At 47.5% G+C, this 13220-nt stretch overlaps 1 protein-coding gene across 1 annotated transcript in view; it reads right to left on the reverse strand.

The window, feature by feature from the left end:
* Window positions 1-13220, reverse strand: part of LOC146812901 (alpha-2-macroglobulin-like) — a 122818-nt gene that overhangs the window by 86300 nt on the left and 23298 nt on the right. Inside the window, exons 4-7 of the mRNA XM_085619973.1 lie at window positions 12198-12250; window positions 11104-11124; window positions 10624-10792; window positions 8996-9080 (exon numbers count right to left, since the gene is read on the reverse strand). Of these exons, the coding sequence (XP_085476099.1) occupies window positions 8996-9080; window positions 10624-10792; window positions 11104-11124; window positions 12198-12250 (328 nt within the window). The remainder of the gene's footprint in view (window positions 1-8995; window positions 9081-10623; window positions 10793-11103; window positions 11125-12197; window positions 12251-13220) is intronic.

Genomic DNA, 13220 nt, shown 5'->3' on the forward strand with positions numbered 1-13220 from the left:
GGACACGGACGAAATACTGCGCTTCCTCAAGGCAGTGTTCCTCAGGGAAGGCATACCCAGGACCATAATCAGTGACAATGGCCCCCAATTCACCTCAGACAAATGGGCCAAATTTGCAGAAAGGAACGGCATTCTACTTAGGCACACGTCGATATATCATCCGGCTAGTAACGGACAAGTAGAAAGGTTCAATAGGGTGCTCATGGGCTCCATACAAGCTGCCATCACGAGGGGCAAAGACTGGGAAAAAGAAGTGCAAAGTACAATATGGGCATATCGCATCACCCCCACTGGTACGGTGTACAGCCCCTTCCAGATCCTGCGAGGAAGGCAACCCTTCACCAGAGACAATGTTGCTTGGCAGGAGAAGACCATCACCAGCAAATGGTCTCCAGCGGTGGTACAACACAACCTGGAGAAGGCACAACACATTTACACGGAACACTACAACCGCAACAGGAAGGTGAAGGAGACTGTATTGGAAAAAGGGGAGTGGGTCAGAGTGAAGCTGGCAGTTCTGAAGCGGAAGGGAGAAAGCAAGTACTCCCCACCCCTAAGAGTAGAAGATGTGTACGACCGGGCAGCGTTGCTCAGTGACGGAAACGTGTGGTCCCACGATCGCATGGCCAAGTGCAACAAAATCCTGCAATGGCCCAGGGAGGACACGGAAGGGGAAACACCGACAGAAGGGGCGACAAGGGACGCAGGAACGTCCAAAGGAGAGTGCGGAGAGAACATGAGTGAAGAACAGGATGGAGAGAGAGACATGCCGGATGGATGGCCCACGGAGGAAAGGACCCGGGAAGACGGTGAGAAAGGAGAGAGAGAGGGCCAGGGCACTCCGGAAGGAAGGAGAGGAGGCCCGGTCGCAGAAGGAGGCCGAGTAGGACATACCACCCCGGTAAGACACACCCAGGTGGGGCGAGCAGTGGTGAGACCATCCAAGTTTAGAGATTATGAAATGGACTGACCATCTGGTCGGGGTATATTGTGTTGGATGGTATAAAAGGGGGAGATATGTAGTGTCGCGGTCTAGTTGACGCGCATTACGTCAGGGCAGTAATGCGAGTAGCGGCCATATTGGACGCTACTGCGCATGCGCGAGTAGCGCGGCGCGAGAGGAAGCGATCGGAGCGTGTTGCCCGGCGCTCTCTCGGGGAGATTATTATTTGATTTAATAAAGGCGTAATTTACCCTCTACACTGTCTCCTGCAAGTCCTTGGGGATAACTGCAAGTACCTACAGCACATAGCAACTTTACAATTTCAAACTCGGTCATCAGTGCTAAATGTCGGAAGACTGCCTCCCAATACGCCAAGACGGGGGAGGGGGGACAGTTCCACGCTAGGCGTACAAAGTCAGCGTGTTCGCTTGCACATCAAGGGCAGCTGTGGGACCTGGCAGGGTCCATTCTGGCAGGACGTTTTGGGGTGACATAATCTCTACGCAAATATTTAAAATGAAGGAGTTTGTGTCTGTAATTGTTCAATACGTAGCCTGTTTGTTCACAGCAGTATGCCCATGTTTTCTCTATCAAAGGGTGGCCTAAATCCCTCCCCCAAGCCGCTCGGGTCCTACCCCCCACAGGCGGTCGGAGCGACTTAGTTAAATGGTATAGAGTAGACGGTAAACAAGATGAGTGTTGTCAGGTGAGATAATAACTGTAGAAAGCAGGGAGAACTCCTTCGGTTCTGTTAGCGACTACGGAAGCTCGTGTTCTGTGCAAGAGAAATCTGTCCATAGGTGACATGTCACGTCCCGGTCCTGCGGCGAGATCGGATACCGAGGAGCGCAGCTGGGTCTCATGACACAGGTTCCCGCAGTATTAAGCCCGCAGCGAGCGAGGGTTTGTCTGACCAGACAACTGAGGCTGTGACCAGTGACCAGTAGTGGGAATGGTAAATGTGGGGAGTAGAGGCAGTCAGCCTGCACATATCGACGGAGTCCTTCCCATACCCAGTACTGTCTGTAACTCTGTAGTTGTTCTCGGGAGTCCGAGAGGCAGAATGGTGGAAAGGGGCGAGCCTGCGAACATTCAGCTTTCAAGTACTGTAGCCTGCATACCGGTGATACCACAAATATGTGTACTGAACTTGCGCCATTAGATAAGAAAGATAAAAATCTGGTACCCCAAATCCCACACGAGCAAAAGGCATTGTGAGTGTCTGCCATCCTATGCAGGGGTGTCCGCCGGCCCTGACCAGTCTGGTCAGCAGCTCCGAAGTGTTTCGAAGAACTTAACCGTAAGTGGAATGGTGACATTCAAGAAAAAGATACAAAAATGGAGCAGTGCCATCATCTTGATGATGGCTATCCTACATGCAATCAATAGTGGGAGCTTTATCCATCGATCCACTTGCATTGATAGTCAGTCGATCGCAGGGCTGTTATATAGGCGGATGACTTCTCATGCCTTGCGAGGCTGTTATAATACCCAAATATGGGGGGGGGGGGGGTTGTCGCACCATTGCAGAGGACAGCCCAATGGAAAGGCGAGCATGGCATCTGTCAATGGGAATATCTCAGACTTGGACCAGTTAATAACCAGGCCAGAAAAAACTCAGAATTTTCCCATAGGAGCGGAGAGAGATTGGTTTCAGATTCAACAGCAAACAGCAGAACGTGGTCCGCATAGAGGGAGGCCAGGAGGGGACCCCGGTGGACCTGAGACCGCGATGTAGGTGTCTCTCCTGGAAATGTTGTGCAAGTGGGTCCATGGCAATTATAAACAGTAGGGGCGAGAGTGGGCAGCCCTGCCTGGTACCTCTCGACAAATTAAATTGATCTATGACATTACCCGGAGCCGGGCCACAGGGCTGTCATACAGGAAGCAGATGAGATTGCAAAAGCCATGAGGGAAGCCTAGCTTATTGAGTACTGCATATAGAAAAGGCCCCTCTAGAGAATGCAAGGCCTTTCCGACATCCAGTAGTATTGCAACAGCAGGGAGAGCAGGTACAATTTGATTCAGTACTGCGAAGATAGTGCGTAGATTAGCAAACATAGATCTGTTCGGGATGAAACCAATCTGCAGCGGGGAGATAATTTGGTCTATTAAGAGCGAAATGTGCATCACAAGCACCCTAGCCAGAATTTTGTAATCTTGGTTAAGAAGAGATAAGGGCCTGTAAGAGGCGCACCTATCGGATGGCTTGCAAGGCTTGAGAAGTAAGGAGATGATTGCTTCTCGCATTGTGGGAGGTAGCATTCCCAATTTGAGCGCCTCTGCATACACATCCAATAGGTAAGGAACCAATAAAGCCTGATACGTTTTATGGAATACTCGCGTGAGGCCTTCCGTGCCAGGGGCACGGGGCCCATTAAGGTCAGCAATGGCCTGCAATATCTTGTCTGTGCTTAAAGGCGAGGCCAAGAACTGGCACTGGCCTTCCTCAATTCAGACCATTGACACCTCAGCCAAATAGTCCGAGAGGGCAGCATCTGCCGATAGGGAGCGTGCGGTGTATAGTGGAGAGTAGTAGGAAAGAAAGGCAGATGAGATATCAGCACTCTGAGTAATGGGCGTGCCATCATCCAATTGCAGCTGAGTAATATAAGAGGATTGAGATCGGCGGCTAAGTAGTCTGGCCAAGGTTCGTCCCAGTCGCTCTCACTCCCCATAAACCCTGGTATGCGTGTATTACCTCATGTAGTAGCTTTGCGGGTTGCAAGTTGCTGGAACTCCTCAAGGAGCTTTGCCCATTCTTGCAGAGAAGTAGGGGGTTACTTGTAGGGCAGGTACATCGAGATCTTTCAGTGTTCTTTAGGTCGCGTCCAGAGCATGTCGAAAGGTGCGCAAAACTCCCACCTTCTTAGTTATGCAGATGCCACGGATATAAACTTTAAATAGCTCCCATAAAGTGGCGTATCGAGGTACTGAGCCAGCATTGAGTTGGAAGTATTCTATGATGGCGTCATTGACTTTGCTTTTAAATAGAACATCAAGAAAAGCATCAGTTGGGAAGCGCCTGGAGCGGTGGGGCTGTTTGAGGTAGGGAATCGTCAACGATAGCAGCGCCGGCAAGTGATCTGATAGTGTTCAGGGCAAATAATCCTCTAAGTGTGTATGGAGGAGAAGGTGGGGGTTCAGGTACCAGTGGACTATACCAGACCACATACCATGTGGCCGTGAGTAGAAAGAATAGCTGCGATCTGCTCTGCCGAGGAGTGGGTGGAGATTTACCTACTCCCTGTTCTCTGTGGAACGCCGAGTAGGCAAATATCTGCACACTCCGCAGGCGGAGCGGGGGTCTCCGCCCGGGGTTAGTCTTAAGCAGGGTTGTGAGTTCTTGTGCAGAGTGTAGTTTAGTGACAAGCCCCGATCCGGTAGTGTGAAGGGCAGGGTGCAGCATGAGGTTGAAGTCCCCCCCAGTGTAATGGAATCAATGGGGATGCTGGAGATGTGTGTGGAGATGCCCTAGAAAAAGCCTTGCATGTCTAAATTAGGGGCATATATATTAATCAGCAGTATTTTTTTCACACCAGGGGTTCCCGCCACCACCAGATAGCGACTCTCTGGGTCTTTGATCACCATGTGTGCCTGAAATGGAATTGCTTTGTGAACCAATATGCAGACCCCCCCCTCCCGAGTGTAGGTGCTGTAACTGGCAAACAATCGATTAATGCCCCGGTTAGAGGCAAAACGATTGTCAGTGCTGGGAGTATAGTGGGTCTCTTTGCAAAACATCTATATGCACCTCGTGCCTGGTGAGGTAAGCCATCACCTGTCTCCCTTTCGGTGACTGGACAGGCCTCTCCAGGACATGCACCTCAACTCTAGTGCTACAGTGCCCCCACCCGGCCGTGTCCCGGCAGCCTTAGTTAAGTGTGTGGGGAAAGATCAATATGTGAAAATGGGTTATGGCAGCAGTAATATGTTACATCCTGCAAATAACAAACATTTGCTAGGTAGAATAACAAAACTCCCAACCCTCCTTCCCCCACCCACATCAGATACCCGCCCATCCTGTATACGGTGAATACCATTGTTCCCAAACAAACAGTATGAGATCTCCTAGGAGGGAAGCAACGCTCGGAGGGGGCCGCTTAGGTTAGCATAATCATTATGGCAAAGCATGTGCAGCTAGTATTGAAAAGGAGATAAGATTGATTGATAAGAATGTTGAGGAGAAGGTGTCCCTCCCAAAGAGTTCCACAAGGAGCCACTCCAGATACACTTCCATAGTCCCATCTATCCGTATATTATTGCATCGCGATCTAGCCTCCAAATATTCAGCTTTAGCTGCTGTTACCTTGAGCAGTCATTCCGCACGTTCCAGGCGCTTAGCCGCTGTCGGCTGTGCATCTTCCACCTTTGAGATGCAGTGAACCGCAGCATCAATATGGGTCTCATGTTGTTCAATGCGGCTATGCCTGCCCTACTAGATGGGCAGCCAAGGTATCAAATCGCACATCTATGGCTCTGAAACGAGCGCGCAGTTCAGCCATAATAGCCGCTGTGCCGTCTGCGGAGGTCCTCGCTGCCCTCATGCCTGTGGGTCTTGGCTGTCTCAAAGATAAGTTGTCGTTGCTTGGGGTCCCCCGACCCATGTTGGTCAAAGAGAACTGGAGGTTGGCTGTGCCGCTAATAGGTGGAGGCCTCAGAGCGCAGTGGGTGGGATTCTGAAAGTGAAGAAGTGCCACCACCCAGCACTTGGAAGGATTGAGCTTGTCTATGCCCAGCAACTATCAGGGTAGAGCAATACGCAGGCACAAATCACCAAAGCCCGATCCAAATTTCGCTGTAGGTCCAATGCACAATGCAGATCTTCATGGGCGCCCAGGCTCGATAGATTCCCCTGTCGTAACATCACTCAATGCTTTGGCATCTTAACACCTCCTGACACCAAGTCCAAGTGGCTGCATGTGGCGAGGCCCCCATGGAGTGTGGAATCAGGCACAACAGTCCCATGTACCTCCAGGCCCCAGGAGCCCACGGCAGCCGCTCCCTGCGTGCGTAAGCCGATACATGCGGCGAGTGGTTGAATCAGGGAGACAGTGCAGCGGGGCAGCCAGTGGGGAGGGGACTCACCATTACGTGTCACAGTTCAAGGTAGATAGGCAGGGGAACAGGTGTCTACTACGCCCCCGCTCGGTCCTACGATCACCTCCGTGCCGGCTTTGATTATATTTTTGCTGTTCAGCTATGGCTGCAGCCCTACCCTCAGGCTCGCCCGTGACCCCTGTCATCGCGGGGCCTCCGAGGGCTGTGTCAGGCTGCAGTCAGCAAGAAGCTCTATTCAGGTAATGGTTCTAAACTCGCCAGTGCCGAGCGCCCAAAAGGATCCAGGGAGTGGCGGGCATCCGTGGAGGCAGTCGATGCCAATAAAAACACTGATAGAACGGAGTAAGGCTGCATTTTATGCACAGCCACTCCGGAGCTTCTCGGTCAAGCCGCCATCTTGGCGATCGGCCAGGCCATGCCCCCACAGTTGAATAGTTAAGATGACCAAAATTCTTCCGTCATCCTAAGTATGGAAAACCTTGAAGAGAAGCGAGTGACTCAGTGAGTATGTGGTGAACTTAGCTCTCTCTGCAGGGTCATCCCCAAACTTTTTGCCTTCACCCTCCTGTTTTCTGAACTCGATTTTGTTGGCTTTTAGGACCATGCATATTTTACCACTAGCAACCAGTGCTAAAGTGCTTGTGCTCTCTCCTTTAAACATGGTGAAATTGTCTTACACCCAACTGGCACATTTAATTCACTTGTAAGTCCAAAGCAAAATGGTACTACATGTACCCAGGGCCTGTAAATTAAATACTCATTGTGGGCCTACAGCACTGGAAGTGCCACCCACTTAAGAGGTATTTTAAAACATGTCCCAGACCTGCCGTGGCAGCCTGTGTGTGCAGTTCTAGACTGCCATTTCGATCTGTCAAAATAAACCTTATGCAGGGACTAAACTTTTCTTTTGAATGCCTATAAGTCTTCCATAGGGTTGGTCTTAAACAGCCCATAGGGTAGGGTGAAGTGTATTAAAAAAGTCTACTTTTGACTTTTACATGGCCTGGCAGTGAAAGCTCTTAGATTCATTTTTCACTACTGCAAGGTCAACCTCTCCCATAGGATACAACTGGGTTACCTTATTACGTTTAATCAGTGAAGACTTTCAATAGGGAGCATGTAGGAAAGTTGAGTTTGGTCTCTAAAGAATTCTAATTTTAAGCCCTCTTTAATGGTAAAGTTGAATTTTAAGTCACAGTTCTGATAATGTTACTTTTAGAAAGTTGGCATTTTCTTATCCCAACTATTTAGTGCCTGCAGCATGTATCCTGAGTCACACCACTAAGTGTAGTTGGCAGTTGGTCTTTGTGTAGTGCTCTCAGACAGTGAGACACAGGGGGAATAGGTGTTGGCACGAGGGGACATCTCTGAATTGATAGGGGCGGAGCTGTCACTTGCCACACTTGCGCATTATGAAGACTCCGTCTCAGCACACTCACAAAGGATTTCACACTAGTCTTTTGTGCTCCCAGACAATCAGGGCCCAGGGCAGGAAATTCTAGACAGCTCTGTCGGGGGAGGACCCTCGAAGCTTCTCCATGTCAAAGTGGGCATGAGGTATAAATAGTGAACCCTCAGACCCACTCTTCAGTACACTCCTGGTCCTGTGTATACATAAAGAAGAAGGATACCCTGCTGCCCTGCTGCTTGTGGCCTGCCCTGAATTTTGAGAATAAAAGACTGGACCTGCACCGTTCACCCTGAGCAGAATTGACTGTAACGGTGAGCTGACTGACCTCCTGTTAGAGCTACGGTGACATAATAAGCTCCAGGGACCTCTCTGCATCTGTGCAGTTGACCTGCTGCCTGGCCCAACAACTGGATCTGCTTGAGCCCTGCTAGCCTCTGCTGGGGCGATTTCCTGATCCTCAAGAGGAGCCCCTCAGGTCTTGGACCCTTGTTGTGGCATCAGTTGAACTACTACTGGAAGAAAAGAAGAATTCCTGATGTTTTGAGCTGTTCGCGACCGCAACTGCTCGTGCCAAGATCTTGCCACCCTCAGCCGCAAAGCTCCGGTGAAGCCAACTCTTCTCTCTACAGTCACCACCAGTGAAGACTGGCAATGTAAGACCTGCACTTCATGCTACAGCATTGACAGCGTGTGGTGATTGTAAATGTGAATCTCCAGCAACAACAGTCAACGACACTCAACAGGATGTTGGCACTACAGTGACCAATATCCCACAACACCATGCCTGCACTTCACGCTACAACAACTCTCTCTCTGCTCCTTGGCCCCCCCCGAACTGAACTCTTTGCACTGGACTTGAAAAGGTCCCATTTTCAGTGGGACTTACCTTGTCCCTTTTTCTGGCTCCATCGCGTCAGCCTGAACTCGTATGACCAGATAACTGCAAGTGGCGCTTTGTGGTTTTAGGCACTATACTTACCGTAAATATTTAGAAGTTCTCATCTCTGCTTCTTTTGATAGTATTTTTGAAGTTTTAATGTCAAATGATCAATTAAAATGTCCTCTATTTTTCTAAATTGGCGTGGGAATGATCTTGTGTTGTATTTTCACTTTATTACTGTTTGTATGCTGCATAAATACTTTACACATTGCCTTAAAGTTAAGCCTGACTGCTTTTGTGCCAAGCTACCAGAGGGTTGAGCACAGGTTAATTTAGGGATTGCTTGTGTTTCACCCTGACAATAAGTTTTGTTGCTGCTTGAATGGGGTTTCACCCCCTCATCCAGTAATCCAACTTCTTACAGTGTGGAAATAAAACTGCTTTCTAACCTCTATTGGTGATCCCTCCAGGGTGTATGGCATGGCCGTGAAAAGCCAAGTTCTCTCTTAAGATCCTATAGGTGATCCATCTGAAGAGAGCACCGTCAGCAGCTGGGCAGTTTAGTCATTAAGCAGACACAAGCTCACTGTTCTAATTCTACACAGTATTCAGTCTGTGGATAATGAAGCTCACTGGTCGAGGTGACTTGAGCTGCACCTCATGGCCATTTACATATGTTAAAAAACTGTAAAGCACTCACTTGGCGCAGGCATTCACTTCCAATTGCTCATCCATAATGGTGATGGACTTGGGCATCTGGACAATGACTTCGAATTTGGGTAAAACTGAAATGTTAAAGAGATGTAGGTGTCAGTCCAGTTGGTGAGGCCTCCAAAAGGAAGTCATGTACATCAATGATTGAACCGAGCAATGCCCCTGTTCTCCTCAGTGCACTCAAACTGAGTTTCCTCCTCTGTGTACTCCAGTGTTCTTGCTGTGTTCTTCCCACTAGAGTACAGAGCAGTATGCTCCTCTTCACTCCTCTAATTCCTGCATTCCCTTCCATTCTTATGGGCATGTTCCTACTCCTATATAACCTAGTCTTTCTGCGCTCCTCCTACTCGATTGTACTATAGTGTTATCTTTCTGCACTCCTCTTATTTGGAGACACCTTAGTGTTTTCTTTCTGAACTTCTTAAATTCCATTGTACCCTCTTTCTGCACTCCTCTTATTTCTATACACCATAGTGTTCTCTTTCTGCACTTCTCCTATTCCATTGGACCATACTGCTCTCTTTCTGCACTCCTTTTATTTCTACACATCTTAGTGTTCTCTTTCTGCACTCCTCATGTTCCCGTGTGCCTTAGAGATCTATTTCTGCGCTCATCCTATTCTTATGTGCCTTGGTGTTTTAATTCTGCACACCTCCCTTTCCTATATACCTTAGTGTTCGCTTTCTGCACTTCTCCATTGCTCCATACCCTAGTGTTCTCTAGCCATACTCCTTCTAGTTCTCTACATCTTACTGTCCTCCCTGCATGTCCCTCAGGTTACTATGTACCTTAGTGTTCTCTTTCTACACTCCTCCAAATCCTATCTACCATAGTGTTCTCTTTCTCCACTCCCCCTATTCCTTTGTACCTTAGTGTACTCTTTCTGCATGATGCTTATTTCTATACATCTTAGTGTTCTCTTTCTGCACTCCTTAAGTTTCCATGTACCTTAGTTTCCTCTTTATACACTCCTCCGATTGTTTCCATGTATCTTAGTATTCTCTTTCTACACTCCTCTGATTCCTATGTATGGTAGTGTTCGTTTTTTGCACTCCTTCCATTCCTATGCACCATAGTGTTCTCTTTTACACTTTGCTGACTGTTTCCATGTACTTTAGTATTGTCTTTCTACACTCCTCTAATTCCATTGTACCACTGTTTTCTTTTTCGGCATTTCTCCTATTTCTATATACACCTTAGTGCTCTCTTTCTGCACTTCTATTCCACTGGACTGTAGTATTCTCTTTCTGCACTACTCTTATTTCTATATACCTTAGTGCTCTGTTTATGCACTCCTCTTACGTCTACACACCTTAGTGTTAGCTATCTGCACTCCTCATAGTCCTATGTTCCATAGTGTTCTGTTTCTGCACTCCTCTTATTTCTATATATCATATTTGTATCTTTCCTCCATGCTCCTTAGTGTTCTCTTATGGTTCTTACACCACCTTTTGTAACTAAGAGTTTTCTTATTATTCTGCTTCCACCTCTACATTCCACAGTGTTTTCTTGTGGTTCTTGCTCACCACCTCTTATATTAATTCTGTCATTCTCGATAAACCTCAGTATTTGCTCACAGTTTTTGCACAAACCCTTATAACAAAGTTTTCTTACCATATTCTTCCACAGTGAACACATGCTCCACAGTAGATCCTCGTTTCCTCTGCACGCCCACTTTGTATGTTCCCTGTAGAGGTTCTGAAGCCAAGGGGAAGGAGAGCTGGACGAGTCCTCCCTCTGTTACTATGTCCCGCCACTGGCCCACACGGTTCCTCTGCGGATCCTAAAAGGAGGACAATGCTAGATTAGTGGGGAACAGAACATAAACGTGTAACACATGATGAGTCCGGACCTGGAGCTCGTGACCCGCTGGGATTTGCACTAGTTCAAATTGAGTTTCTCAGATTGCTACAATGATCCTGGCCTGGATCTTGTGCTCCTATGGATTGGACATCACTCCCGCTTTGTATATGAGGCTCCTGAGTATTTATTGGTGGGGTGCAACCACTGAGGGCAAAGGCATTCATGTCTTCTGGGAAATCACTGCAAAGAGTGACACAGTGAGATGAAATAAATGAAGTATTAACATCTTACCTCAATGTATACCACAGGGAACTGGAAATCAAAAAAGAAAGGAAAAAAAAATGTGTTATAATCCACAAATTGGGAGGAAGTAGAAAATATTAATGGGTTCTCACTCATGTATACAACACATGCACTGTACACTTTGGTGGAGTTGGGCACTGTACCCTTCCATGCTGTTACACTCAGTTCCACCTCACTGTACTCAAGCATCCATGGGTATTCTCCACGAAGTGGACCGCTCACACTAGAATGGAGTTTCACGAATGTATAAAGTGTTGCAGCATGGTCTTGTCCAATCAATCAGGTTACCGTCCTTGCCCTTTCCAGAGGTGTCACTCATTCCTACATCTGTGGTCCACTTACTATAAGAAGTCTCACTGACCTTGCACAATCATTTTCTCTCATTACTGGCCCCAGACCCCATAATGATGGTGTCCTCTCTTCTCTCCCTTGTCCCTGATGTCAAATCCAGTACGGAAACAAACATCTGACAAATTTGAGAAGAGTCCAGTCTCTGCCAGATACCCTATCACACAATGCTTCACTTTTCCTACAGTTCTCCAAGAGTTCCCACAGTGACAGTGAAAAACAACAGTCACTGCAGAAGATCAGTTTAAATTTTGGAAAAGTGAACTTTATATGATAAGAGTTATGGTGCAACAAACAGTACACTTGTTGCGATTTATTGCCAGAGATCTGGGGGCCTGATGATGAAGGCGCTTACGTAAACTTGGAACCTGGAGATCTGCTCAAAACCTAGGTAGACTTTTCGAAAAGCATTTTTAGGTCTGCTTGATGAAATTACATTTCTAAACGCGTCCAAGGCTACAGTGTCACATTATTCACAGGAAGTGCCTGACAGTGTCTGTCTACTGTAAGGTCAAGACTTTCTGCATCACTACCATAGCCTGTGGAGCAGCTACTGCTTGTTCTAGCCTTAGTTCATTGCTGTGGAGGGTCAAGGACATATATAAGCCATGCCTTCCTTTAAAAGTTTGTAGAGAACATTGAACTTATCATAGATCCAGGTTTGTAAATGGAAAGGATGTTACCACTAGTGTAACATACATTTTTTATTTGCTTTCATTAGTTTGTAGACCTACCGTCTCTTTCTCTGGACGGAAGTCATCATGCAGTGACACAATACGGAACTGGACTGTAATAGAGAAAGGAGAGCATTAGTGCACATTGCTACACCAAAGATACCTACATCTATAACAAATGTCTGCTCCTTAGCAAATAGGGAGAACACCATTTGCTAATTCCAGGATACACATTACTAATGTTTCTTCTGTTATACTAGCTGGGCGCCTCATTATGTATTAAAAGACACACGTGTACAAAGATTTAGTGTGCTGTGAACACGTGGCACTCTGTTAGTATGTGCAGCCCCACTTTCCCATCATTCATGGTATGTTCCTGAGAAATGCATACCCCTCTAGAGGCCCTGCACCACATCAGAAAGGCTGGAGCAGGGATAGCCAGAGAGATGAGTGTCCTTCACCAGAGACACCCCAGTGGACTTTTGGAGGAGGTCAGCTATACCCTCCCCTGCCTTTTAGGTTCATCCTGTCTACCTGACCATCAGTGCAAATTGTACAACATAGACAGGGGAAACTGCTGGAGTTCTCTGCGTTGTGTAAGGCGACAAGGATTCCACACATTTCGATTGCCTACAATTCCATGCAAATTATAAAACACCCCTCTGTGTTGGGGCCACTGGGGATCTTAGCTACATTCATCCTTACAAAAGGGGCAGTGAGTCCTTTCTACCATCTTTGGTGAGTTTTGGGGAGTTTTTTCTCTGTCACGGCTGGAGCTTTATCATCTCTGTCATCCTCATGAGATAATTGGAAGATGAATGAAACTACTTGATATAAGCAGACCAACAACGGTATTTGCTTTCTTTGTGTATAATGGAGGGTAGAAAGGCTGCTAACTGCCTAGGTATAGCATCAGACATGCACATAGATCTCTTCTGCACAAGAACGCATGGAGAACCCCCTCTCTCACAAATCCACACCCACATGTCAGTTTCTCTAGCTTCACCTGAGGAGTTAGTAAAATGTTACCACATACCTTGACCCTCTACACATCAATAGGCTTTCACTGACTGATCCTACTAC

This window comes from Triturus cristatus, chromosome 7 (genome assembly GCF_964204655.1).
Source record: "Triturus cristatus chromosome 7, aTriCri1.1, whole genome shotgun sequence".
Classification (NCBI taxonomy): domain Eukaryota; kingdom Metazoa; phylum Chordata; class Amphibia; order Caudata; family Salamandridae; genus Triturus; species Triturus cristatus.